Source organism: Momordica charantia (assembly GCF_013281855.1).
Source record: "Momordica charantia cultivar OHB3-1 chromosome 5 unlocalized genomic scaffold, Mcharantia_2.0 BLBB01000005.1, whole genome shotgun sequence".
In the NCBI taxonomy this organism is placed as follows: Eukaryota; Viridiplantae; Streptophyta; class Magnoliopsida; order Cucurbitales; family Cucurbitaceae; genus Momordica; species Momordica charantia.
Genome location: NW_028275163.1, coordinates 11,518,713 through 11,546,687, shown reverse-complemented (window position 1 = coordinate 11,546,687; position 27,975 = coordinate 11,518,713). Strand labels below are relative to the sequence as shown.

General features: G+C 36.4%; 1 protein-coding gene and 1 pseudogene across 4 annotated transcripts; one reads left to right on the top strand and one right to left on the bottom strand.

The window, feature by feature from the left end:
- The first annotated feature begins 81 nt into the window (after positions 1-81).
- On the top strand, positions 82-24,230 carry LOC111022945 (general transcription and DNA repair factor IIH subunit TFB1-1). 4 transcript variants are annotated; one of them, XR_015790752.1, is made up of 20 exons: positions 82-520; positions 1,833-1,911; positions 2,295-2,356; positions 2,780-2,843; positions 3,427-3,553; positions 3,660-3,735; positions 3,882-3,977; positions 4,113-4,157; positions 7,021-7,077; positions 7,253-7,408; positions 17,967-18,032; positions 18,164-18,287; positions 19,254-19,310; positions 19,436-19,545; positions 19,626-19,817; positions 19,916-20,029; positions 20,267-20,344; positions 20,496-20,584; positions 22,524-22,571; positions 23,191-23,259. XR_015790752.1 is itself a non-coding variant. In XM_022300258.2 (20 exons), the coding sequence occupies exons 1-20, from the start codon at positions 440-442 to the stop codon at positions 23,866-23,868; spliced, it is 1,758 nt and encodes a 585-aa protein (XP_022155950.1). In that variant the 5' UTR covers positions 83-439; the 3' UTR covers positions 23,869-24,230. The 4 variants fall into 4 exon arrangements, 3 of the variants coding, with proteins under 3 accessions (XP_022155950.1, XP_022155949.1, XP_022155951.1); XM_022300258.2 differs by lacking the exon at positions 20,496-20,584 and adding an exon at positions 23,782-24,230 and having other exon boundaries at positions 83-520; positions 23,191-23,229; XM_022300257.2 differs by lacking the exon at positions 20,496-20,584 and adding an exon at positions 23,782-24,230 and having other exon boundaries at positions 84-520.
- Positions 12,207-14,489, bottom strand: LOC148211305 (uncharacterized; annotated as a pseudogene).
- Positions 24,231-27,975: the final 3,745 nt, after the last annotated feature.

Sequence of the window (27,975 nt, the reverse complement as noted above, 5' to 3'; positions counted from 1 at the left end):
CTAAAATGAAAAATGTTACATTTTTTTTCACTATAAATTAAATAAATAAAAAAGATGCACTATGTATCTACAATAATAATTTCCCTTTTTTAAAATCAGATGATTCGCCTCCTCCTACTCCTACATGAACAAAACCAGGTCTGCAAATCGCGAACCATTACTGGCTCTTCCGATTCCACTCTGAAACCCATTAGATTTTCTTCAACAACACAGTGGTAGATTTTCTTCCCCGAGCTTCTCTCTGAAATTTGGGACCAATCCCACGTCGCCGCTTTATTGGATTGCGGCGTCTAGTTTTAGTGTACATACGCCCAAAGAATCTGCGCACACTTAATCGCACCAGAGTATAGCATTCGGCCGTTTTCTGGGATCTGATTAATCGTTTGTAGCATCGTTATTGGGTCGATTTTCGTCTTTACTTGTATTCGCTGAGGGGCAGATGGGAACCAAGTATGTCCAGAAGAGTGCCAAGTACAAGACCTCAGTTAAGGATCCTGGCACGCCCGGCGTTTTGGAAATGGTACTGGTCTGAAGTTCATTGTACCTGTGTAGCTCTTCATCATCTTGGTTTTTTATTCTGTTTCATTCAACTAAATACTTCTGATTGATTGCATATGATGACCCATTAAACTATTTTCTTCAAAAATTGGGTATACTGTGCATTTTGTTGAAGTTTGAAGTTTAGGAAACAACGTCAATTTTCGAACTTTGCATGTGGAACGAAGAGTGATTTATTTTAGAGTTTGCAGGTTCCTTGTTATAACGTTTTATTTTGGAACTTGTACTGATATTATTGAATTTTGGAGCGAAAATGTGTTGGATTTCCCTTTGACTGCGTTGGTCTTCCTCTTGGCAATCAAAAAAACTCTAGCCCTTGGAACCTCGTCTTTGTGAGTTGCTAATGGAATTTTATAAGTGAGAAAGAGTCACGCTTTTAAAAGGTGGCAGATGAACACTGTACAGAGTTGCCTTTTCCAGTACACCCATCTATTAACTTTCTATCTTTGAAATGTCTAAGAAATGTGTCAAAGTGGTTCAGAAGATGAATAAGGTGATGGCATCAAGAGAAGTCCAACAAATGTTTTTGAACGGCATTTCTACACTTATCATTTGCATTGATCCCCTTCCAGCTAGTAGACCAATTGAATAAGTTGATTTTTGTGGACACTCTTGTTTCTAGATCTGCTTGCACAAAACATAGGGTGACATATTCTTTGGGGAGAGATGTTTAATTACTGAATTGGTGGAGAATCATGCCTAACATTCTATTTCTCTCACCAAGTGGACTGAAAAGATCTCTTTGGAGGCCCTTTTTGTAATTTTCTTGGTTGTTCATGTGGATGCCTTGTCACCCCCTTTTAACCTTTCTTCTTCTTTTTTTTTTTTGAATGAAATGGTTAATTATTATAATAAAATAGGAAAAGAAAACAATATAAATTTTTGAAATGCAAGTGAGATGAAGAGTGATTAGTTCTATAGTGTGTGTTAATCTTAGCTGCTAGTTGTTTGAAATATTTAGACATGTTAACTACTTGCTACAAATTGGCACAACTTTATCACTCACTAGTAGTGTTAGATAAATTTGGTTGTGCTATCTAATAATTATTTCTATTACGTTATGGAGTGCCGCTAGAGGGGCATGGAAAGAATATCCACATCCCCCTCCACCCACCAGGTTTAAGATTTACACAAAATTCTTGCTGATCGTGTAATTAGTTTGTTTAAATCATAGGAAATTTGAAATATTTCGATATGCATCTGTAATTGGGTTGACCATTTAACTGACCATACAATTTGTTCAATTATTTTTTTACTGTTCTCGTTTACTGCAGACAGAGCGCAAATTTGTATTCAAACCTAGTGATCCCACCTCAGCTTCTAAGCTTGACGTGGAGTTCAGATATATTAAAGGTACCTACTATATTCATTCATGGTTAAGATATATCTGTTTACATATTGATGGTCATGTTGAATGTGCACTCATAGTATTTGCCCTTACATTTATTGATGTTCTTTTTGAGGTATATATATATTCTTTTCATGTTAATTTCCTTCTTCAAGTGGCCTTAAACTGCCTGGATGTTTCATAATTTTGTATCTTTTTCATGTAACTTAGTGCATTTATTACGTTACCAGTTAGCACAATCGCAAATGAGTTTTTAATATTTTTCCCTCTACTCTTGTTCCTTCGTCATTGAGAATGACTGATGTCTAAGCTTATCTTTAACCTCTTTTCTGTTCAACCTTACTTTTTCATATGGTCTTGTTATGTCTTATATTTTGGTATATTTCAGGCCATAAAAACACCAAGGAAGGATCAAATAAACCACCATGGCTTAATCTCACCAGGGACCAGGTAATGCTTTATTTAACATCATCTATGAAATCCGAAAAGGGCTATCTGTAATTAAAAGATACCATAAGTTTGAGTACTGGAAATATATCATAATTAAATCATTGTAAATATGATTTTTGAATAAAACATAAAATATAATGAAAGGTAAATGGTGAATATGACAAGTTATCTAATATTTTAAGGAGTCCCATTCATAATTCTCTCCCTCAAGTTCATCAAAATTGCTTTTATCATCCAATTCTAAGAATTATTCTTTCAGTAGTTCTATATCAAATATACTCTGTACTTGATGAATAGTTTGAAGTGATTTCATTTAAAGCCTTCAGATCTTGGGCTCAAACATTATTTCAGACGAGCATATTGTGAGCATGTATTGAATTTATCATGCGAGCCAACAACTAATGACATGCTACATTATTTCAGGGTGGAAGTTACATTTTTGAGTTTAAAAACTTCTCCGATCTTCATGTTTGCCGGGAGTTTGTGGGTAAGCCAGGATTCAAATTATAAGCAAGCCTAGTTTGTTAAGATGTAATGCAATTTACTACCTTTCTTTATCCCTTTAATTTATATAACTGTAGGTTCATTTCCTGAAAGATGGCCAATTTTGTGAAATTTACCAATGGATTTGATAAGCCCCCAACTAACTTTAACTATTCATGAAAGGCAAATATGACTGCAGGGGATGCAAAATGGTGAATGTTATAATTAGTTAGCTTTAGAAGGGCACCTCATACATACCTAGAAATTAGTTATAGGGGCAAAGTAAGGAAGTACCAAGTGATATGAGGTTGAATAAAGAATGATAAGTCTAGGGCCAGGGATGCTAGGTAGGGAATCAAACTACGAGCTTGCATTTGAGAGAATAGAAGGAGATTCTTGAATCTCTTCCTAGGGATTTTTATTGTCTTATCAGGACCTGAGGAACACTATAATTTATACTACTGTCCATAGTAATGTTCAAATAATTTTTGCAATACATCTCTATTCTTTGACATTTTACTTATACTCTTTTCCTGTATTTGTTGGGTTCTCTAGCCTGATGGTTTGGCATCTGGTACCTTCTCCAGGAAGTGCTCTGGCAAAGTCAGGAGAGACTGCACAAGCTTCTTCTGAGAGGCATGTAGCCACATTTCCTCATGAACAACTCAGTAAACTGGAAATGGAACTCCGAATGAAATGTTTGCAAGAGGACAGGTAGACCGATGCCCCATTTCACTTTTAACAAGGAGTAATTATTACCTTCATTGTTTCATGCTTGTCAAGTCCCGTAACATCTCTCATTCCACAATTTATTCTGCAGTGAACTGCAGAAACTTCACAAACAATTTGTGATTGGTGGTGTGTTGACCGAGTCTGAGTTTTGGGCAGCAAGGAAGGTGAGTGGAGAACTTTGTTTCCCTTATCTGTTCTGCATTTGAAGTTGACCTTTTAGCTAGAATTCTGACTGTATTTTTAGTGTGATCTTGATCGCAAAAGCATATTTTCAGGAGAATATAATATTTTCTGCAACTGATTGATACAGAAATTATTGGAACGAGACAACTCCAAGAAATCAAAACAGTTGGTTGGTTTCAAGAATTCAATGGTTTTGGACACCAAACCAATGTCTGATGGTCGGGTACACAATTGCTATCTTTTCCCTGCTCTATCAAACCTGGTTTATGAGTCATTAATATCTTATCTGTCAAATCCTTTCCCCTGCTTGGTTTAATTGGACAGGAACTTAAGATTGTTATTTTTGTTCTGCTCTCAGACAAACAAGGTTACGTTTAATTTGACACCCGAGATCAAATATGAGGTACTTTTATCCCCTCTTTCTCCCCTTAGTGACAATTTGAGCTATCTATGGATTTTAGTGACTGGAAGGTTTTATTTATTATTATTTTTGCTGGTAAGTCTATTGAATAATATTATGTTTCTTATAGTTGGAGTGCTTTACACAACGACATTTATAATTGCAACACTTTCTTGATTAATATAGATTGGGGGTATTGTTCAGAAAAGCTACTTGTTGGCAAGATGATGACCTATCACCCTGGCTTTTATATTAAGCCTCCTTTTTATTAATGGAATGTTTATTTTCTTACAAATAGAAAAAGGAGAACCGCACTGTATATTCTCTTGGTCTTGTCTAAGTTTAGGTAGAAGAGAACTTACTTGTTGTACATTACAACCACATATACATGCCGAATTGGAAATATTTGTTTATACAGTTAAACCTTGACAAGACCACAATTTTACAATATTAGTCTTCCGCTTGAGTTGAAATTACAAAAATAAGAGGGTAGCCAAAAATATTTTTTTTTGATAGGAAACAAATTTTATTGATAGCATGAAATATAGGGGATAGCCAAAAACCTCAAGCCAAGGAAGTTACAAAAAGGTCCTTCAATTGGCACATAGAAAATATAAGCTATAAGAATATAAAGGAGCAAAGAATTTGCACCAAGAAGGACCAACAAAAAATGTGATCTAAAAATCTCCCAAAGGATTTTTTGTTGTAGGAGACCCTATTATTTCTTTCAAGCCATGAGCACCATATCGTAGCCTTGATCAAATTCAGCCTTAGTATTCCTCTCTCCTTTGTAAAAGGTGGCCTTCAGGGAACGTGGAAAGCAGCAAGATGACGTTGGTTGGAAGGGAAACTTGCCAGCCAAAACAGTTCATAAGAAGGGTCCAAAGAGCAAAGAGAAAAGTGGTTTTGAGTTTCTACGTTCTCGTTCCTGTTGCAAAGGAAACACCAGCCTGTGATAAAAGTAGAGTGAAGATTTCTTCTCTAGATGATGTCATTAGTGCTGAAGCTTCCGTGGAGAGCCTAATCTTGTTTGGAAACTTTTGGAACTTGCCCTCCAAATCGAGTGACAGATGGATGTATTTGTTTATCTGTTTTTGTCAACTAGGTCACAAATGAAAGATGAAGGAGGAGAAGAAGAAACGACCAAAGAAAATGGAGAAGAAATAGAGAAAACGAAAGGGAGTGGAGAAAATGAAAAAATATATGAGAAAGAAACCAGATGAGAAAACGGAGAGGAGAAAGAGAAAATCTTGGTGAGTTGGGCCTAATCTCATAAGGGCTAGTGGCTGAAATTAAATTTTTTTTTTAAATTTAAATTCTCTTAAGTACGTGTCCCTCTGTGTCCCGACGTGTCTCCTTTGTGTCCGATAAAAAGCAAATTTCGGACACTCTAATTTACATGTCGGACACGGTCGACCGTTTAGGTGTCCAACATGTGTCCGACACCAACACTCTAGCCATTTTTAATGTGTACGTGCTTCCTAGCCTTTTGGCTGTAATATCTTTCAGTTTGTGTATAGCAGCCCATGGGGCCTTTGGATGAAGAGATGGGAGAAGATCCTGGCTATAAATCTAAGGGAGGAGGCACAAACTTTGATACACTACAATAACTTTCCTCCACAAATCCCATTCTTTTACATGAAATCTCCTATGTCGTTTTGCAAGGAGTAATAAGAAATATTACGCTTCTTGACGTTGCTAATGCCAAGCCCTACCCATTGAATGGGTAGCTGAACCTTGGACCAATTGACTAAGTGTTGCCTGCTTTTGGTTTTTCTCCTTCCCAAAGGAAGTTTCTAAACAGTTTCTCCATACCCTTTGGAAACTTTAGTAGACATGGGGAATATGAACGTAGGGTCCGGTAAACAGGGAAGTTGGTGAGAGTTGATTGGGTAAGGGGTCGGTTTGGCATCCTGTTACTGAAAATGAGTGGTTCCAATTGTGTGGCTTTTTCTCAATGTTGGCTATAATGGGCGAACAAAAGGAGGGAGAACGATGATTTCCATTGAGGGGTAACCCAAGATAAGAGCTAGGCCGAGAACCCCTTTCACATCTACACAGACAGGCCAAGAGATCTCTTGAGGATTCACAATTTAAGCTCGAAAGCTCAAAATTTTCGTAATTGATATTTAAACCAGAAGCTTGTTCAAATATCTTGATGATATTAGGCCTGAGTGCAAAATAATCAATGCAGGAAAAAATAATAGTGTCAATGGCGAATTTGTAGGTGATCAATGTTAAGGGCATTTTCTTCAATGGAAAATCCTTTAATGAAGTCTGGAAGGATTTATCTGAGAGGAGCCTACTTGGGCAATCTTTTATGATGATAATGAGGAGGGAGACAGTGGATCGTATTTACAAATGGCCATTGTTGATTTGAGTTTTCCTCAGTTTGCCTTCCGTTTTGCCTTCCCTCTCTCTCTCACTCCTTTTCACCCATGTTTTTTGTTTTTATTTGTCTGATGCTTCATTCTATTAAATTTTTACTTTTACTTTAATTTTTTTACATACTGTGTGCCTCACTTCATTAAGGTTCACACTTTATTTTGTTACATATATATTTTTTTCTATCATGCATCAGGCTCAATACATTGTGCTTCAAGGGATCATGTGTGTTGAAAGATAATGGTTGCAACATTGTAACCTTTTCTAGGATTCCTTTGCTCTTTCTGCATCATGTATGTTTGATATTTGTGTTTGTTGTCTCTTATTCCAAAAATGTTGAGTTTCTTGTATTATTTGATATTGGTCCCAAAATATGCATGTTGGTTTGCTTTGTGCAACTATGTTATGGACTGATTTAATAATCTGCTAACCCTTTTTGAAAATTTTTAAAATAAATGTATTTCTTTTTGATCTTGTTCAGATTTTTGCTCTGAAACCAGCTGTTCATCAGGCCTTCCTTAGTCATGTTCCCAATAAGGTAGTGCTGATATTGAAGTTACGAACTAATTTTTCAGCTTCTTTCTTGTCTATTTTAACCTTGTTTGCAATGAAGGTTATTTTGTTAATCAAATATAGGAAACGTTGAGTACTTTTGGTTTCTGTTTGCTTTTGTTCTTATTATATGTTAATGTTTCCCTTATATTTAATGACAGATGTCGGAGAAAGACTTTTGGACAAAATATTTTAGGGCAGAGTACCTTCATAGTACAAAAAATTCTATTGCAGCTGCGGCAGAGGCTGCTGAAGATGAAGAACTTGCCCTTTTTCTGAAGGATGATGAAATATTGGCTGCCGAGACTCGGAAAAAGGTAGTTTCATGAAAAATTTGGACTCTTATTTTATTTTATTTTGATACAAAACAAACATTTCAGGTCCATTTGATAACGATTTCTGTCTTTGGTTTTTCTATTTTTTGTTTCTAGTTTTCTATTTTTAAAAAAACAAAAATCATATATGTTAATACTTGTTTTTGGTTTTATGTTTTCATGTTTGATAATCATTTTTTGTTTTTTGTTTCTTAAGTTAGAGAGTTGAAGAGAAATGCTAGACAAAGAAAAATCGTAAAGGTGACAATGGTATGGGGTGCCCTCCCCGTTCTCGTCCTTACAGAAATATTTAGTCTCCATCTCCATCTTGTTCTTCGATTCCAAGGTCCAGCTCGAGGAACCCTTATTTGGGGATGGAGATTTTCGCAGGAAAAATTACCAGTTTATTAATTATATTTAATTATTTTTAGAGTTAAAAAAGTAATAAATATTTGAAAATTATATCTATTTTACTGAAAATTTATTATTTACTATTATAAATTACTAGTTTTTAAAAAATATTTAATAGTTTATTCATAATTTAGTTAATTAGTTAATAAACTATATATTTATTATTTAAAAAATTAAATCGAGGACGTCCTCTCCAGCCGGTCTTCTTTGCCCCACGATGATGCTTTTCTCCGGTAAGGTTACCCTTTTTTGGTGGGATGGATCGCCCTAGGTCAATTAAGATTGAAAACAAATAGTTCTCGTGTTCTCTTGATCCAAAGGAAAGAGGTAGATTTTTGAAGATAACAGACTAACACCTGAAAAAAGTTTTCATTATTTATGTGGAAGAAGTGGCAGTGGTCTGGCTTGTAGACGGTTTGGAGGAATTCTTACTAGTGCCTCGTACCCTGAAATTCTTCAGGAAGGTCGACTGCAGGGATGGCTTCATTTGGATGCAGAAAACCACTAACAAAAGAGGGAGCTTCCTGGAAATTACAAAAGTCCTTAACGGCTGGGGAAAAAGAAACTTAGTGGTTCCAGCCAGAGAGGAAGCAAAAGGCTGGGACTCCTTCAAAAGACTACTCCTCGACGCCACGAACGGTATTGATAGACAAACCAAAACGGTTTCCAGTAAAGACAGAATCTCTGGTCTTTCTTTTGCCAACATTGTTCGTGGTTCCTCTCTCGCTCAAAAGGGGGTTGGCCCAGTCTCCACAGACGTTCCTTGTCTGGAAGAAGTCAGGAAGATAAACTAGAATGAAACGGTCGTAGTCATAATAAGAGATTTTCATGATGAATGGGGGAGGATTCTCGAGGTCATACAACGACAGACAAAGGAGCGTTTCATTATCAACCCCTTTCAGGCTGATAAAGCTTTGCTGAGATGCCCATCAGAGGACATAGCCCGTCTTCTCACACATAACAAGGGGTGGGTATCTTTTGGACCCCTCACCTTGAAAATGGAAAACTAGAGCCCACTGCTCCACGGTCGAACTACTGTGGTTCCTTCCTATGGTGGATGGTTGCGTTTTAAGAACATTTCGCTGCATCTTTTGAGTCTGGACACTTTTACGGTGTTGGGTAATTGCTTTGGGGGCTTCTTGGATTATGCGGATTCAAATTCTTCTTTAGTGGATTGCACTGAAGTAATCTTAAAGGTTAGGGGGAATTATTGTGGCTTTGTTCCGACAGAAGTAAAACTTCTAGATAAAGACCAAGTCTATGTAGCCACGATAGATACCTTTCAAGACAGTCGGTTCTTGATGGAGAAGAAGGTCGACGTTCATGGAGGTTTCTCTCCGGCAGCGGCGAAATGTTTTTACAACAGTACAAAGAAAAATCCGGTGGACAAATGGTGAGTGGAGGATGGTTTCTTTTATCCATCGGTAACTATTTTGCCTTGCCCCATAAATGCTTTTTGTCCTTTTCCCGTAGGTTTTGCAGAGGTTGCATTAGCTCTGCTGCTGGAGGCTCAGAATTTAAACGAAAATGTCTCTTGCCTGTGGACCCCTCAGCACAGCCTGCGACCCGATTCTCAAAGTTATGCACTTTACAAGACGTCACGGGTCGACCTTTGCCGAAAGAAAGGAAAGGTAAATTAGTTTCCTTCTCCAAAGTAAACCAAACTAAGCTCTTTCATAAGAAAGCTCTTATTGGGTCCACATCGACTGAGGAAGGTACTACAAGGGCCACAAGAAAAGACAAGGGGAAGGAGCCAGAGTCAGATGGGATGTCTGTTTTTTTTGATTTGTCAGAGGTGTCCTTTTCTAGCATTGGTAGTCAACTCTCAAGTAGAGATTTGGAGGGCAGCTACGACCAAGGGGAGGGGATAGGCTCTTTACCTCCCTTAGTTTTGGACCCATCGGATGATTATTTTGTCCGTTTTGAAGAGAGAGAGGAGACTGTTGAGGTAGAATCGGAAGTTAGTGTAGCAGAAGAGTTTCAAAGAGAAGATGAAGATGATCAAGAATCAGAAATAGATGAAGCAGTTCATTTCCCTTTTACTCGGAAGATGGTGAAAGCCCTTAGAGTGTTTAATATGTGTCTTAGACCTATCTCTTCGAAAGCTGCTATGAAGGGGACCTCAGCCAAGAAGAAAGAGGCTAGGGAGATGATGCTCAGATAAAGGCCTAGGAAAAGGAGATAGAGGAGACAGGTTCAGAACTCCAGATTTTAGACGAGGGCCCTCAGGGTGTTAAATGAAGCTCCTTTCTTGGAACGTTCGAGGCTTAGGAGCCCTCTAAAAAAGAGTGCTCATCAAAGACCTTGTCTGTAAGGTGGATCTCAATTTGGTAATGTTGCAGGAGACTAAGCTGGCAGCTATAGATAGGAAGATAGTCAAGAATGTGGGGAGCTCGCGTAGAATTGGGTGGGCAGCTTTAGATGTCGAAGGATCCTCGGGAGGTCTCCTCATTATGTGGAACAAGGATGTTATAGAGATTGAAGATTCCATTGTGGGAAGCTTCTCAGTTTCTCTGCGTATTAAGTATTTGAATGGCTTTAGTGGCTAGGTTACAGTTGTTTATGGCCCATCCTCCTATAAGAACAGGGATTGTTTTTGGCAAGAGCTGATAGATTTGGCAGGCCTCTGTTCGGAAGATTGGTGTCTTGGTGGTGATTTTAATGTGGTCAGATCTCAACGGGATAAATCAACTGGGGGAAGAGTAACTCAAAGCATGCTATGTTCAATGTGATTATAGAGACGCTGGAGGTAGAAGAAGTCCCTTTGAAAAATGGTTCTTACACTTGGTTTGATTTTAGAGATAACCGGATCAGTACCCGTATAGATAGATTCTTTTTGTCTCCTAAATGGATGAATTTTTCAAAGAGATTACTCTTTATAGACAACCTAGAACTACATCGGACCATTTTCCTCTGTAGTTGAATCTTGGTAATAAAAAATGGGGGCCTGCCCCTTTTAAGGTTTGACAACGTGTGGCTAGATCATCCCTCCTTTCTCCAGAAGGTTGAATTGTGGTGAATTGTGGTGGGGGGCGTAGTCTCCTTCATGGTGGCCTGGTTTTGTGTTTATGGAGAAGCTGAGAGCCCAATCTTATTATGTGGAACAGAGATACGTTTGGGCACGTAGAAAACTCCAAGGACATCATAGCTCAAATAGAAGCCCTTGATAAAGAAGAGGAGCTCGAAATTCATTCGGATCAGTTGTCTGGTTGTAGGTTGTCCCTCAAAGCTGATCTCCTGGACATTTCTCTTAAAGAACAAAGATTCTGGGCTAAAAAATGTAAGTTGAAATGGCTTAAAGAGGGAGATGAGAATTCAAAATTTTCCATAGATGGGCTTTGTCCAGAAGGAGTAAAGCCTTGATACGCTCTCTTTGGGACAGAAACGATAAGGAGTTGCATTTAAAAAGTGAAATAGAGAACGAAGTGGTCAGTTTTTTTCGTCAGCTTTATGAAGAGTCAGGTAGTAGATTCATTTTCGAAGGGCCAAATTGGAGCCCTCTTCTCTTCAGAGCTCGTGGGCTGAAAGCCTTTAAGTCCCTTTTAGTGAGGAGGAAATTTTGAAAGCAATCAGAAGTTTGGGCAATTTGAAATCCCAGGGCCGGATGACATGTCTGTAGAGTTCTATAAAAAGGCTTGGAACATTCTGAAAGCGGACTTAGTAAGAGTGTTCCAAGAGTTTTTTGAGAATGGGATTGTTAATAGCCGTACTAACGAGACGTATGTCTGTCTGATCTTGAAGAAGAAGCAAGCTAATAAGGTTAGTGATTTTCGCCCTGTCAGTCTAGTTACATCTCTTTATAAAATCATAGCTAAAGTCTTGGCTGGGAGGTTAAAAAAGATTATTCACTTTATTGTTGATGATGCTCAAGCTGCTTCTGTTGAGGGTAGACAGATTCTTGATACTATGTTGGTGGTGGCAGAGACAGTTGGGGATTGGAGTGTCTCTAAGAAGCAAGGTTATTAGCTCGATTATGAGAAAACTTATTACATGGTGAATTGGGACTATCTTGATAAAAAGGGTTTTGGAAGAATCGAGGTTGCTTGTCCTCTGCGAATTTCTCCATTCTCATCAACAGTAGGCCAAAGGGGAAAAATTATTGCCAAAAGAGGTCTTAGGTAGAGAAATCCTCTTTCTCCCTTCCGTTTTACCTTAATTGGTGATTCTTTCAGTCGTTTAGCGAATTATTGTTGTGAAAGAAGGGTTCTTAAAGGCTATGAAGCACGGACACAGATATGGGACACGGACACGGACACGGCGATACGTCAATCCCTAAAATCTTAGGACACGAACACGTTGGGGATACGTTTTTTTTTTAATATTTTTTAGGATATATGTAAATTTAACCCAAAAAATGCTAAATACAATAAATGCATAAATATGAAGTCAATTACATCCAATGTTCAACAAAAGTTACAAAAACAAAGTCCCCAGATGACCAATACAGTGACAAAACGAAGTTCCAAAGTTCTAAAGCTATCATTTCAAGTCTCCATATCATCTTGTCAGCGTGACCATCCTCGTCAAGAATTTCAGCCTCCATATATGGTTCATCCAAAGACAAATTTGCTACTTCAAGCATGCCAACGTCTTCAAGAGAATCAAAACTATCTCCAACAATATCCCATGACTTAGTATCTCCTAGGGAATATTCTGGGGTTCTTCTTGATAAGAGACGAAGATTGTTATGAATGAATACCAAATCTTCTGCACGTTTAGGCGTCATTTTGTTCCTCTTGACAGAGTTAACAAAAGAGTATGTGCTCTAATTTCTTTCGCAACATGACGAGGAAGAAGGTTGTCCAAGTAATTAAAGGCAATTGCTTGAAGTGGGTGCATAGACACCATAAGTTACCCACCAACTTCTAGGATCTAATACATATCTATCCGCTATAGAATCATAATCTGCAAAATCTCCGGATTTTGTAGAGAAATTTGCAAATTCTGTAATCACCTTTGTACGATCCACAAGGCTACTAAAATACCTCTTCAACAACTTCATTTTCTCCCTAGTTAATTCCACATCTTGACTCGGAGGCACACGATTAGAGTATTCTGCAAGCCACTCTTCACTATAATACCTAAATTTAAGTTTTTACAAAAATGTTAAACTCATGCTAATCTCAATAATAATTAAATGATAGATAGTAATTAAGTAGTAAATACCTTGGATTTAGAGGATGTGCTAAACAATGCAGTGAAATATTGTTTTTGTTCCAACGATCAACTAGAATGGTGTGCACCACATCGGTGTGCACCACATCATAAAAATATGAATTTTCGTTCGACTGCAATCCTTCATGTCTATATATGATTTTCTTCACCTTTTTGATCATCGTATCCCACATATCATATACCAAGTGCAAACAAGGCTTGTCTGTATCACAAGCTCTGATCATGTCGTATATAGGTGAAGTGAAGGAAAGAATGTAGTTGATTTTGTCCCACCATAAATCATTGAGCAACAACTCCTTTAATCAATTTAAACCTCTTCAACATAACAATAATCGATGCAAAACGTGTTTCAACCACAGACAACAATTTAAGAAGTACAAATTCATTAAACATGGACAACCTCATAGAATGATTCATGATAAAATTTTTCACAACCATGACATCTCCAACAACATCAGATATCCAGCTGCATTCTCCATATGCAATTTGATTGTCTTCAACATTCTTAGCAGCACAAATGTTCTTCTGGGCAAGATTTAATGTATGTACTACACATGGTGTCCATACAATCATTGGAAATTGTCCTTCAATGAGTTGTCCTGCACCTTTGCAATTAGGAGCATTATCGGTTATCACTTGCACTACATTGTCAGGACCAATTTCATTGATCACTTCTTTCATCAGATTAGCAATAAAAAACTTGTCTTTTACCTCGCCAGAACAATCTACTACTTTCAAAAACATCGGTCTACCTTCAGAGATGACCATAAAGTTAATTAAAGGCCTCCTTCGTGAGTCACTCCATCCATCACTCACAATGCTCATTCCTTTCAAATGCCATTTACCTTTAATTGGTATTAATAACCTCTCAATATTCGCCTTCTCTTGTTGTAAAAGACTCGTCCTCAACGAATTAAATCCCGGAGGTACATATCCGGTCAACATATGGTTCGCCGCATAACTAAAGGCACCTCTAAAGTGTGGGTTTCTTGCTGAATGGAATGGCAAGCCAGCAGAATAAAACATTCGCGCAATGAGTGCATTCAGTTGATCTCGAGATGCCTTGTTGAATGACTTCTCAATTGCACTTGGAGTGCCTTTCCTTTTTTTTGGCTCAATATTACTCGTGCCGGGAGAATTACTCACATTAACACCACCGATTGATATGAATGAAGGTGGTAAAGGAATATTTTTAGGGGCTTTTCTCTCCTTTCGATTTTTTGCTTCTTCTTCCAATTTCTCCATATCTGCAATATATTTAGGAGTAACTTTTAAACATATCCCTATTCCTTGACCATGTATCTTTAACAAGTGAGCTCTAACACTTGTGTAAGAGCTTTTCTTGATGGCTTGACAAAAGTTGCATTGCCATGAAAAATTTCCACCCCCAACTAAATTTTTGAATTTTAGTTACGTATTGCCAAAGAGGTTATGAATCATCTTCAATGCTAGAAGTGGCTGTTTCTTTGGATAGATTTGAATTTGATGAAGATGCCATCCTAATGTGTAAGCACAATGAAAGAAAATGAAAATGAAATAAACAAAACTAAGTGGACAGAAACATGAAAGAAAATGAAAATGAAATAAACAAAACTAAGTGGACAGAAACAAAACGTACAAAAAAAAATCATTTTACTCAAATTAGGGTTGTAAAAAAGGAAGAAGGGATGTAAAAGATGATTGTTTTTATTCGAGCTTAACTAAGAAAAGAAAAAGAAAAACAGAGGCAGGGGAGTTTACCTAAGAAAAACAGAGGTAGGGGCGTCGGCTGTGGTAAGGGGCGAACGGCGGCATCGGCTGCGGCAAGGGCGAACGACGGCGTCGGCTGCGGCAAGGGCGAGCGTCGGCGTCGGCGGCGGCAAGGGCAAGCGGCGGCGACGGCAAAGAATGCGTGCAGTGGGAAATGGGTGGTGTGTTATCGTGGGTGGGTACTGGGTATTAGGTTTTTCATTTATTTGTTGTTTTTTTTAAATTACTAATGGCCATTGGGCCTTTCTATTTGGGTCCAGAAAACCCACAAAGTTGCACAGGCCGTGTCCAGCCGTGTCCAATATTTAAAAAATAAATAAATAAATTCAGACACGCAAAAATGCGTGTCTGACATGTGTCCGATGCGTCCGTGCGTAGTGTCCGACACAGATACTTCGCCCAAAAATAAGTGTCCGTGTTTCCTAGCTTAAAGGTTTTGAAGTAGGAAGGGAAGGAACTGGTTTCTCACTTACAGTATGCTGATGATACTATCATCTTTTGCCCAGGCTTTAAAAGCAATTTGGAACTGGTTTCTCTATTTTTCTCTTCTCAAAGCCTCGGCAAGCATCACCTTAGAAATCGATAAGATTGCTAGAGATTTCTTCTGGGATGGGGGTCCCCATCACCCATGTAGAAACCTTGTTAATTGGGCTCAGACTTCTTTACCTGTCAAACTTGGTGGATTGGGCTTTAGCGCATTCAGACAACGAAACAAAGCTTTGTTGAGCAAATGGCTGTGGAGGTTTATGAAGGAGGAGAAGGCCTTTTGGCGCAAGGTGATTGCTAGTATTTATGGAGTTGACACAAGGGGTTGATGTCTTTAGATCCCAGAGGAAGAGCGAGGGGGAGACCGGGCACGACATTGCTAAGCTGAGTCATTTTTTTCAAAAGTTCCATCACTTTAAAGCTGGCCATGGAGATCGCATTTTTTCTGGTAGGACTGTTGGTTGGAGAAATTCCTCTAGCGCAAGTCTTTCCGGACCTTTTGTGGTATCTTTGAAGCAAAATGCTACTTTAGCTGAGTGTTGGAATTCAGATCAGAATAGTTGGGATTTGGGTTTTAGAAGAGGTCTCTTCGACTGGGAGATTGCTTCGTGGGAGAGTCTAGTTCAGTTCCTGGACCCCGTTGAGCTTGGAGAGGGAACAGACAGGGTGTTATGGACTTTGGAGAAGGACGGTCGGTTTACTACAAAATCCTCCTTTTTGAATCTGATGGAAACTACTCCAAAGTTACAGCCTCGATTGACTGAAGGCATTTGGAAGGACTCTGCCCCTAAGAAAATCAAGGTGTTTATGTGGTCTTTAGCTAACAGAGCCCTGAACACTCATGATCGTCTCCAAAAAAGATGCCCAAGGTGGAATCTCTCGCCCGCTATTTGCTGCCTCTGTTCCGATAGTGAAGAGACCTTAGATCACCTCTTTTTACACTGTTCGTTTGCTAAATAGGGGATGACAGAAACTTTTTGAAATCTTCTCCATGTCTACTTGCTTGCCTAAGAGGATAGATGAGTGGTTAGCAGAATGCTTTCAAGGGTGGGGTCTCAAAGGCAAAAGTAAAGAGTTGTGGGACTGTGCCTTAAAAGCCTTCCTATGGCAGTTGTGGCTAGAAAGGAATCTGCGATCCTTTGAGGACAAGGCGTTTTCTTTTGATTCTTTCTGTAATAGTGTTCATATTACGGCTTCGTGGTGGTTTTATAGGAACAAGAAATTCTTCTGTAATTACAGCCTCTCTCAAATCACTCAAAGATTGGAGAGCTCTCCTCTATTAGTGTTATTTTGGAATGGGATACCTTGTCCCTTGTCCTTAGGCTGTCTTTTGTTGTTCCCTTTTAATGATAAGTCTGTCTCTTATCCAGAAAAAAAAAACAAAAAATAAATCGAGGATGGGGTCATGGCATTATGGGAAATGCATTCCTTGTTCTTAGAGTGGGGACTCGACCCTGTTGGAGACTTTTATCATCTCTATTATGGAGACAAGAAATAAAAGTTTAGAGAGATAAAATGAAACTTTTTAAAGAATCAAGGACAGGGTCAAGACATGGAGGGAAATGATTCCTTGTTCTTGGAGTGGGTACTGACTCCGCTGGAGATTTTTGTCATCCCTAATGCAGAGATACAAAAAGAGATACAAAAATAAAAGTATAGAGATGAAAATATGGAGATATATTAACTAGAGAAAAAATGGATTAGAAAGGAGAAAAGTTATAAAAGTCAAAATTTGAGGGGAAAATTTTAAATTTTTAGGGAGAGAAAAATGAGAGTGATATGTTATAACAAAAAAAAAATAAATAAAAGATATAGAGATGAAAATTTTGGAGGGGGAAATAATAGTAAATATTTTAGAGATGAAAATTTTAGAGGGGGAAATTTAGGCAGGAAAAAATTCATTAAGATTTTTAGAGAGAAGTATGTCAAAGAAAAAAAAAGTTGAGCATAAGAAAATTATTTTGAACAATAGTATGTTCTTAATTTTTTTTTTTTTGAAATTTACCTAGAATTAAAAAAAACGTTTTTAAAAAATAGAAAACAGAAACACCGGTGATAAACTACAAAGAAGAATGCCTTACATGGCTCTCTCTCCCCATTGGTGTGTGATGTGTTTCATGCCATTTTGCTTCTAATTTTTGGAACCACATCCTTTATGCTTTTGGATGGTCCACTGTCCTGCCGACGGATCCCCTCTTCTTCTTGAAGCTACACTAACAGGACATCCTTTTAGAAAGGAGAAAGCATTACTCTGGCAGAATTTTATGCGAGCATTCTTTTGGATTACTTGGAGAGAGAGAAACCAACGCATCTTCAACGACAAGACTCTCCCCTTTGATAGATTTTTTGAAGCTATAGTCTTTACGGTCATTACTTGGTGTAAATCCTCCCGTATGTTTCATCACTATAGCTACACTTCCCTTTTAGCCAATTGGAAGTGCTTCATGTAATCCCTCTTTTGAGGCTTTTGTAATTTCATACATCAATGAAATTGTTTCTTTCACTAAAAAAAAAAAAATATAGAAAGCAGAAAATTGAATTGATTATCAAACAAGCATGTTTTTCAAAAACGAAAAACAAAAAATAGAAATGAAATGGTTATCAAACGGCTCCTTTATTATAAAAAAGTAGAGTTTCGTTTTCAACGTAGAGTATAGTTTTTCTTATATAATATTTGAGTGGTGTTTTTCTGATTACTATTTTTATTAAATTCTCTTTATTTGGTTCATTTTATTTCTAGATTCGGCACGTTGATCCAACATTGGATTTGGAGGCTGATCTAGGGGACGATTACACGCATCTTCCAGTATGTCTAAATTTTGGATAATGTGTTATCCAATCTTAAAGAAAATAGAACTATTGTTTTGTTTAACTTGTTTTAAATGGTTAGTGGCTTTATTATCTAATTTGGCTGACACAAGATTTTCTAATATCAAGGATCATGGAATCTTTCGTGATGGTGGCAAGGAAATAACTGAATCACATAATGAACAATATAGAAGGACTCTGTCACAAGACCTTAATCGTCAAGGTGCAGTTGTTCTTGAAGGAAGAACCATAGGTTAGTTTTCTTCTTGCAGTAAATTATATTCTTCCATTGTAGTTATCAGTTAAAATGTTGCAAATTTATAGATTATCTTGTCAAGAATATATAGTTGGATTAAATATAGTATAACTTATTGGCTTAATCTTTGAGTTTAATGGTAGTTTAACAAGGTTTTAGAGTAGGAGGTTCTTTGTTTGAATCCTTACAATGTTTCATTTCCTCTTCAATTGATCTTAATTCAGTTGTGCTTTTTTTGTTTAGGTATTGGTTTGACTTCTTTTGTTGGGCTATTTTTTTTTTTTTTTTTGTTTTTTTTGCGCCCTTATGTGTTCTTTTTATTTTTCTTAATGAGAGTTTGAAAGTTTTATTTTTCATCCAAAAGAAATGTTGAGCATGATGAATCAAAATAATATACGAATCCACACATGAGAAGAAGTTTTAAGAATATATATAAAAGATTAAATATATATACCATAGCCAATTAAATTAAACTTTTCGGTTTAAAGGTGATTATCACTTCACAAAATTTTGATGGGTAATTTTACTTGATTTCTGAAAATAATTTTGAGAGTTTGAGGAAGATAGAAAGAATCAAAAGTAACTGTTTGCTTAAACTCTTTGTACTTAATCACTTTAGTAGCTCGTTAGACATGTTGGAGAGGAAAAGATCGTATGATTTTTGAAACTAGAAATGGAGATCAGGGAGGTGTGATTTTTTAACTCATGGTTAACAAATAGGAAGGTTTTTTTAGCTCTTTGTAAGACACTGTGTTTCTTGTCGGGCTGCTACCTTAGAATTTTTTTTGGACATGTTCTTCCATTATTCTAAACAAATAGGAAGGGCTTTTTTTAGGATGTCTTTTGCTTTGCACTCCTTTTTTTTTTTTGTGTGTGTGTGTTTGTACAATATTCAATATTTTTTATAATAGGAAACTCAATTGTTTAATTTTCTGAATTGTTGCTTTACAAACTTGAGAGTAGACGTAGACTTGGAAGATCCAAGGACAGTGGCAGAGGCACTCGTGCGTTCTAGGCATGGTTAGTATGGCTTGTAAAGAAAAATTTCCCAATTACTTTTCTACCACCACTTGCACCCGGAGCTTGTTCTTAACTTTAACTCTGTCATGCATTAAGAAATTAAGTATTGGTAAGTCATTTTGCAGAGGTAGAAGGAAATGAGAAGCAGACGGCACTTGATAGGATCTCTAGGATGACTGCAATTGAGGATCTTCAAGCACCTCATAGCCATCCTTTTGCTCCTCTTTGTATCAAGGTTGGATTTTTATTGTGAAAGATGCCTAGGTCTACATTTATTTTCGCAGAAGAATATTTGATGCCATACTGCCATACTAGGATCCTCGAGATTATTTTGATGCTCAACAAGCAAATGCCATTAAAACATTGGACGACACGCGAGCTGGAATGCAACAAACTAAATGCAGTTTGAGCACTGCAGAAGCATACTGCTCACTAAGGGAATTCATATCTGAGATCAAATCTTCTGGATTGAATCATCCCATAATTAAACCTGAAGTTGCACTTATGGTAAGAGCACCGGTGGCAGTCTCTTACCAAAAACACGCCTTTTCTCCTATCTACATGGACAACTCTACTTCTGCTAATTAACTTCCATTTTTTTTAAGGTTTATAATGGATTGACTCAAAATATTTCTAGTACGAAATATCAACTAGGGAAAAGCCCTCAGGAGAGTATTCTGGAGAGTTTACCAAACCCTGCAAAGGACGAACTTCTTCATGTGAGTTGGTGTTGCTCTTACCTTAATATTCAGAGATACTTTGATGGCTAGTTTTTGGGAAAGTTAAACTCCGTCCAATTTACCAACTTAGGAAGATTTTTTGACCATAGAAATATAATTTATTACTTTGAAATTGGATTTCTGCCGTATGTTTGTGTTCTCTAGTTACTTTTTAGTTTCATAAGTTAGTGCATTTTTTAGTGAGGTATTGTTGTAAGCAAAGCTTATTGTTTCCAGCATTGGATCTCGATTCAAGAATTACTGAGGCACTTTTGGTCATCTTATCCAATTACCACATCATATCTTTATACTAAAGTAAGTCCCCTTACTGCTTTAGGACAATCTTTAATTTAACACTGCATTTATCCATTCAATTTTATTTTGAAATCATTGGTTCTATTTTTTATTTATTTATTTATCTATTTTTTATATGAAACAACACTTTCATTGAGAGAAATGAAAATAGGTACAAGAAGGACAACAAGGGCCTACAAAAAAACCAGCCCTGAAGGAGGAAGCCCCCTAAAGAAAAGGACTCCAATCCAAAAGAATAAGGTCTAGCGGATAATTATAAAATGATTTAGAAATGGAGCCCCATAACGAAGTATTAAATCTAATGATATCCCAAACATAATCTACACACTTCTTCACCCCCCTAAACAGTCTATTCCTTTCCAACCAAATACCCCATAAGGTAGCCAAAAAACAAGCCTGCCATAAAAAACGACCCCTGTCATGAAAGGGGGAATAAAAGCACCTCCTCCATCATAGCCCTACAATCCCTAGCATAGACCCAAGACAATCCAAAACGCATAAAGAAACGGTGCCATAAATCTTGTACAAACTGGCAAGTCCACAACAAGTGATCGAGGTCTTCTGAGTCACTCTTACAGAGAACGCACCATTCCGGACCCAGACAGAAGGAGGAAACCCTCTGGATACGATCCAAGGTATTGACTGTCCCAAGTAAAATTTGCCACCCAAAGAACTTGATCTTCTTCGGGATTTTAATCTTCCAAAGAGAGGTGAACCAAAGGGTCGAAGAGTGAGAAGAAGACAATGAGCCCAAGATATGGTAATAAGAGCTACAAGAAAAACCTTTCGAAGGGTTGGGGGTCCAAACTCTCACATCCTCCCTCCTAGAGACTAGGGACACCTCAGACACCAAAACAAGAAGATCGGACACCTCTAAGGTTTCCCGATCTACCAAAGCTTGAGTAAAGCCCAAAGAAATGGAAGGAACCTCCCCCCTAAGATTCGAGACATTGGACATTGAATGAAGCCTCTTTTCAAGAGAGAAAGTAGAGCCGAGGGAACGCAATGCAAAGAGGTTTATCTCCTCCCCAAGTATCCTCCCAGAAATAAATGTTACGACCCTCCCCCACCACAGAACGTAAAGATTGAGAGAACGCGGGGAAACCCAGAGCAATAGCCTTCCAAAGGTTATAATTACTCACCTTAGACCCACCTGCCGGTACTCGATCAAATGGATGCGGCCCATACTTGCTCACTATAATCCTTCACCACAAGGTGCTAGAGTCATGGAAGAAATGCCACAACCATTTAGCCAGAAAAGCCTCGTTCCTAAGCCTTAAGCTCCCAATGCCCAAACCCCCCAATTCCAGAGGCTTAGTAATCTCTTTCCAACTAACCAGATGAGCGCCACCCCCCTCTTTCACACCTTTCCCAAAGGAAGTCCCTTATAATCTTTTCTAAGGTCTCACTAACCACCACCGAGATCATTGGTTCTATTTAAATAATACTTCACATTTTCATCATTTTCAAATGATCAATTTTGTTTTTTTAATGAGAAACAAGCTTTATTGATAATACGAAAAGGAAGAAAATTGTTCAAAGATAAAAACTTCCAACGGAAGTGAAAAAAGAGAAAATAAAATAAATAACCAACAAAGAACAAAGCTCCAGAAATTGAGGATAGAAACATTGAAGAGCAAAACGATTAAAATCTTGATAAACTGACGAGCCAAATAACCAAAATCACATCCTTCAATCTGCAAAAGTGACACCAATAGATCTTTTGCCATTGCAATAACAAAAATCTGTTTGAGCAAACGTCTGAAAAACTTTTTTTTCAAGACTTGCTCTTCCCATAAAAACCGCCTGCTAAAGAGATACCACACCACTTATCGAACAATCAAATATCTGAAATGTTGAAAAGTAGAGAAAGATCTTCAATAATGTCTAAAAAGTCAAGTGGAGCAACTGTTAAAGAGGAAGAACAAGAACAGTTTAAAGAAGGAAAAACTCCCCAAAGTTAGTCCGATCATCTATATAACTTTTCCTCATTACCCTTTCTCTCTTTCTCGGACAAGTTTCGACTAGAAAAAGGATCCTGGCTCAAAAGGAGGCATAATAAAAGTCAATGCAATTTTGAATGTAAATCTGTACTGAATGACTTTACTAAATATACATTGCACATTAGCTTGGATGGCCAACCCTCTGATTGCTTGTTGGTGTGTCAATTGACATGCAGGTGAGCAGACTGAAGGATGCCATGTCAAAAATCTATCGACAGTTAGAGGTAAAAGAGTGCCCCTATTGCCCTCCACATTTTGATTTTTGAACAGAGGATTGAGTAATGTGGCATGATGAAAATGATTGCCAAGTGTATATATTTTTTTGCCTCCTTAGAATGTGTTTGAAGACCATTTCAATTAGTTGCCACGAGCTTTATGTCGTAACTTATTAGAAACATTTGTGAAATATCTGTTTTCTTCTTCATGATTGAGTTCTTTTCAAATTTATATATTTTCTACAAAAAAGATCTGAAAATAAGGTAGGTAGGCAGCAAATTATTCCCATAAACAAGATGGTGATAATCAAGTTTCTTAGTTTGAATGTACTTTTCTTCCTCGAATAGATCTCTGAACTCAATTGTATTTTCCAGAAAAGATTACTCAATTGTTTTTTCCAGAAAAGATTACTCAATGACCGATTAAAATTGGGATCCAAAATGTCATTGGCCTCATTATGTTACGTTTTATATTATTCTTCTGTCGCTGGTTTGACACAAATTATCTCAGAAAATTTCGTTCCAGTTTTTAGAGTTTGCCACTCTCTTGCTTATTGTCGTCCAAACAACTATATCTAAATTAGTTTGAATTATTATAGTTTTTTCATACTACTTATATTGAAAACAGGAGATTAAGGAAACCGTGCAGGCAGATTTTCGTCACCAGGTATCTCTTTTGGTTCGTCCGATGCATCAGGTTTGTAGTTAGACACTCTTTGAAATTTACACTTTCCTTTTAGGGAAATTTGAAAAAACCATCCATGTATTACAGAGGTTATTACCCTAACAACTTCAAACTTTCAATTTTACCAATCGCCCCAAACTTATGATATCGATGCACTCAAACCTTTCTATTACAACTTTGTAAGTTACAACTTGGAAAATGCACCAATCACGTTTGAACTATAAGAGTTATTCCAATTAAAACCTCATATCATAAACCCCAAACCATCTTTAAACTATGAAGTTGTTGCAATGATTCCTTCAAACTTATAAAATTAATGCAAAATGAGTTAAATGGTAGGGGTTTAATTGCAATTATTTTGTAACTTTTGGAGGACAATTGCTCTAAAAGTTTGAGGATGTGATTATTCATAACAACCTTCGAATTATAATATTAGGGATGGTCTTTACAGTTTTCCCTTATTTTTTCATCTATGGTTGTTAGCATGCTGGATGGAAAAATGACCATATGTATGTATGTGATGTATGTTTATAGGCTCTGGATGCTGCATTTCAGCATCATGACGCTGACTTGCAGAAGAGATCAGCAAAGAGCGGAGAAAGGCCTAATGGATACACATAGATAATATCAATATAGAAGAACGGCTATAGTACGTCCCTTTCAATTCCCTCACTAAGTTATTTCTCCTTTACATGAAATTTTGCTGTGAACGGAGCCATCACGTATTGGACAAGTTTTTACTTTAGCATTCATTGTGCCCAATGCCTAACCTATGTCTTTAGTAGTAAATAGCAACAATTCTTCATCTTACAATCCACAGGTAACTCTGTTTATAGAATAAGCATTAGAATTGGATTGCCGTAGGAACTGACTTTATATATAGTGTGGGAGATGAGAGATATTTATCTCCAATCATGCTATTTATTGACATTGAAATTTTACTCTTTTGTTAGTATTACTTGGAAGAAACAGGATTCCATTAATGTGATAACATGTACAAAAAAAGGCAGGAAGGCCTCCACAGAAGCTAATGAGATTTAAAAAAGTCCCTCCAATTAGCACATAAATCATTTAAGGAGTAATTACAAAACAAGTTACTCCTGTTTCTTGTTTCTTGTTTCATCTTTTTTAATAAATTAAAATAGAACTGCGTTTGATAATGGTTTCTTATTATTATTATTTTTTTTTGTTATTTTATTGAAAAAGGAAATAGAAACACGTGTGCTAACTATTTCTTGTTTTTCGTTCTCTAAAATTTTAAATTAAAGAGTAAAAATTTTATATGAAACTTAATATTTATTTATTTATTAATTTTTATGCTACATTTTGTAAGTCAAGAATTATAAAATGATGTTTTTATTTATATTTTTGGAAAAAACTGGAAACGGAAACCAAAAATAAGAAACTTGATTGTGTTGATTTTGGAAACATTTTTAAAAATGAGAAACGGGAAACAAAAAGAGTTTACTTCAGTTTTAGAACTGCAGATATGCAAGGAAATGCAATTTCTCTTCTAGTGTATTTCTAGGAAAGAAATTGATTTTCCTTACTATGCAATATCTAATAGCAATGTTTCAAACTTCAGGTAATATTTTTACTTCAGTTAACTACTGCCGTGGAGAATCAACCTAGGACAGTACTGATCTTTATTGGTCAAGGTTATGGGATTTTTTTTTTACAAATAAAATAATGTAGTTAAATAGCAAAAATAGGGTAGTTTCGGCAGTAGTGGTGTGATAAATTGTGGGTAGCAAACACATTTTAGATAAATCGTGCCTAAAACTGTGATTTAAATCCTATGGTAGGGGTTTTTTTCCTTCTCTTGGATAGTGATGTTCGGGTTTGGATGAGCCCTAAAAATGCTACGAGGTATTCGAAAATGGTTGAAGTCGGTTGAATAGGAGGGATTTATTTTGATTGGTTGTTGAGGCCTATATTTCGGTCAACGGGTTTCCCAATCCTTCAATTATAAGCTTATTAAAGGGTGATTATTTCCTTTCTTATTAGTGACTTGAATGTTTTGCCTTCCCTTTTGGCTAGCCTTAGCCTCCAAATTAAAAGCCTTGCCTTAGAGAGGGAGCATCTAGAAGTTGGTTGATGAGGAATGTTGGGAGTTCATGGGAAGTATACTTCTTTGGAAGCTAAGACTTTTATAATGATGCAATGATAGTTGTGTCTTGGAATATTAGGAGGGTTAGTAATATGAAAATTTTAGTAAAATGAAATTATCAACTCTTTAGATATAGATACGTGAACACTGGTGTGTTTGGGAGTCGATTTTGGTATGGTTAAAATCACTTCCCATCATGTTTGGCAAATTAAAAAATTGATTTTAAGAAAGTTTAAAATTACTTTTAATTGATTTTTAAGGTATCACTTGGATGGTGATTTTGGAAAATCAATTATACTTAAATCTCTTTTTTCAAAATCACTAATTCTACCGTTACTCCCAAACGCATCCTAAAACTCCTAACTTAATTTAGCACAACCCAAGGAAGAGGTAGAATAAGATTATTTTGTTGATTGAATGCGAATAGGTAAGGACCATTAGTTTTCTACTCAAGATTGAACAATTCCATGAGGGCTGATCAAACCCAACTTCAATGTTCTAGCTTGCAACCTAGATCAAGAATTATAAAAGATTTCAAGTGCTCTCGGCTATTTTGAAAGAAATGATTTGATTCAATGGTAACAAATTTCGTTAAAAAACTGATCTAGACCCAACAAAAAAAATACAACAGTCACATAGAAATCAAAGACAGCAAATTTACTCAATCAAGAGTCTAGGTTCTGAGATATGATACCAAATGATATGAAACCTTAGGGAACTCTTTCATGTAAGGAGAATCCCAAATCAATTTAGAATCAACCCAAATGAAGAGTTAGATAATGAGTTACTTTTATAAAAGACCATGAGATAAGAAGAATCAGTTTTTTACTCAAGGTTTGAACACTGTCCAACCAAGCTGATTAAACTTCATGTTTAAGCATGTAACCCTAAATCAAGAATGGAAAAGGTTTGGGGCTCTTGGCTCTCAAGTGTGGAAAACACTGCAATGTTATTCGAAATAACCTAGGCTTAGCCTTAAAATCAACAATTTTATGTCTCAATTAACCCTAATAGTGGCGACTATGATACAGATAAAAGGAAAGCAAATTAACCTAACGAAAGTCTAATTAGAGTCACCCTAAACAAAAGATTGAAGTATCATTCTCTCTCACTTTTGAAGCATTCGTCCTCGGATATAATGTCACCTTGGAGAGTACATATGTAATCATGAGATGCCAACGATCCAGCTCTCTTTAGATCCCTTCTGAACTTTGAACTTTTGGTCATGGATGGATTCATCAACAAGTTGGAGCAATATTTTTCAAATAGCGGCTTTGCTCTACACATCACATATGGGTGTCATTGCTCCTTCTTGAGTACTTTAATCTCCCACAGCAATTTAACAATCAATATAACCACTAGCTACACTAAGATTAAGTAACAAATAACTAGTTCTCGTGTTCAAAGGTGAATTGTTTTGAGAAGATAATTCTATCATTACAAACGCTCAAAAATCGGATGCACTCTCTTGATCTCTCCTTCCTTTTCACTATTTGAACACTCAAATTCGTCTTTCTCACTCTCTTCTGATGTCTCAGCCTTCTCATTCTCTCTTTAATTCCGATGAAACAATATGTATTTGTTTACTTTCTTTGGCTCTACTTTCTTCTTCTTTGGAGACCTCTCCATTTTAATCATCTTGTCCTTGGATGATCTACCTCTTCTTGGGTGGGCTACTCATCTCTTGATGCTCAAGTTGGTGCACTTTCCTCCTTTGAGGCTTGGAATATCAATCTCCATTCTTAAGTCGATCTAATTAACTTGTGTCTATAGAACCTCTCTAAGTCTTGCATCTCTACTTCACTTTTTAACATGTTTTCTTTTTTACCTATGGTACTAAAAAAAATATATGTATAGTTAAATTTTACATAAAAATACTAGGAATATCATGCATAATATCATCTCATATGCTAATTATATACTGTTGAATTTTCATAAAATAGATATATATTTCTCAATAAAAAACACAAATTATTATTATTGTAAGTATATATCATAAAATATAAATTATGCGGCTTTGGGCATAATTTTTTTCCCTAAGCTTTGATTGATTTCGAAAATAGCTATTTTTGCAATATCCAAAATTTTTAACTTTTTCAATTTCACATATTTAATTTTGCTATTTTTATTCAATCTCATATGCTTTAGCTATATAGGTAAAAGGAATTCGAAATATGACTGCTTATTGAGAATTTTTATTGGGCAAATTAAAAAAAAAGTTATTTGCAATTATGTGATTACTTTGCTAAAAGTAATCATAAATGTCATTTTAAAAAGAATAATTCAAATTATAGAATTTGTAGAAAACAGATAAATAAACGACTAACTTTAATGCTTTCAAAAATAAAACAAAAAAACAAAAAAACGACTAACTTTAATAAAATTAATCAATAATTAACCAAGACATTCATTAATTGCCATTTTTTATATCACTACGCCGGATAGCTCAGATAATTGATATATGTCTTTAATGAAGAGGTTGTGAGTAATTCTCAAAACATTTAGATGAGAATGACAATGAACCGTAAATGAAATCATTCGGATTGAGAATGCTATTACTGTGTTTACTTACCCTCGTAGTTAATTTGAAACTGCATTATATTGCTTAAAATAATTTT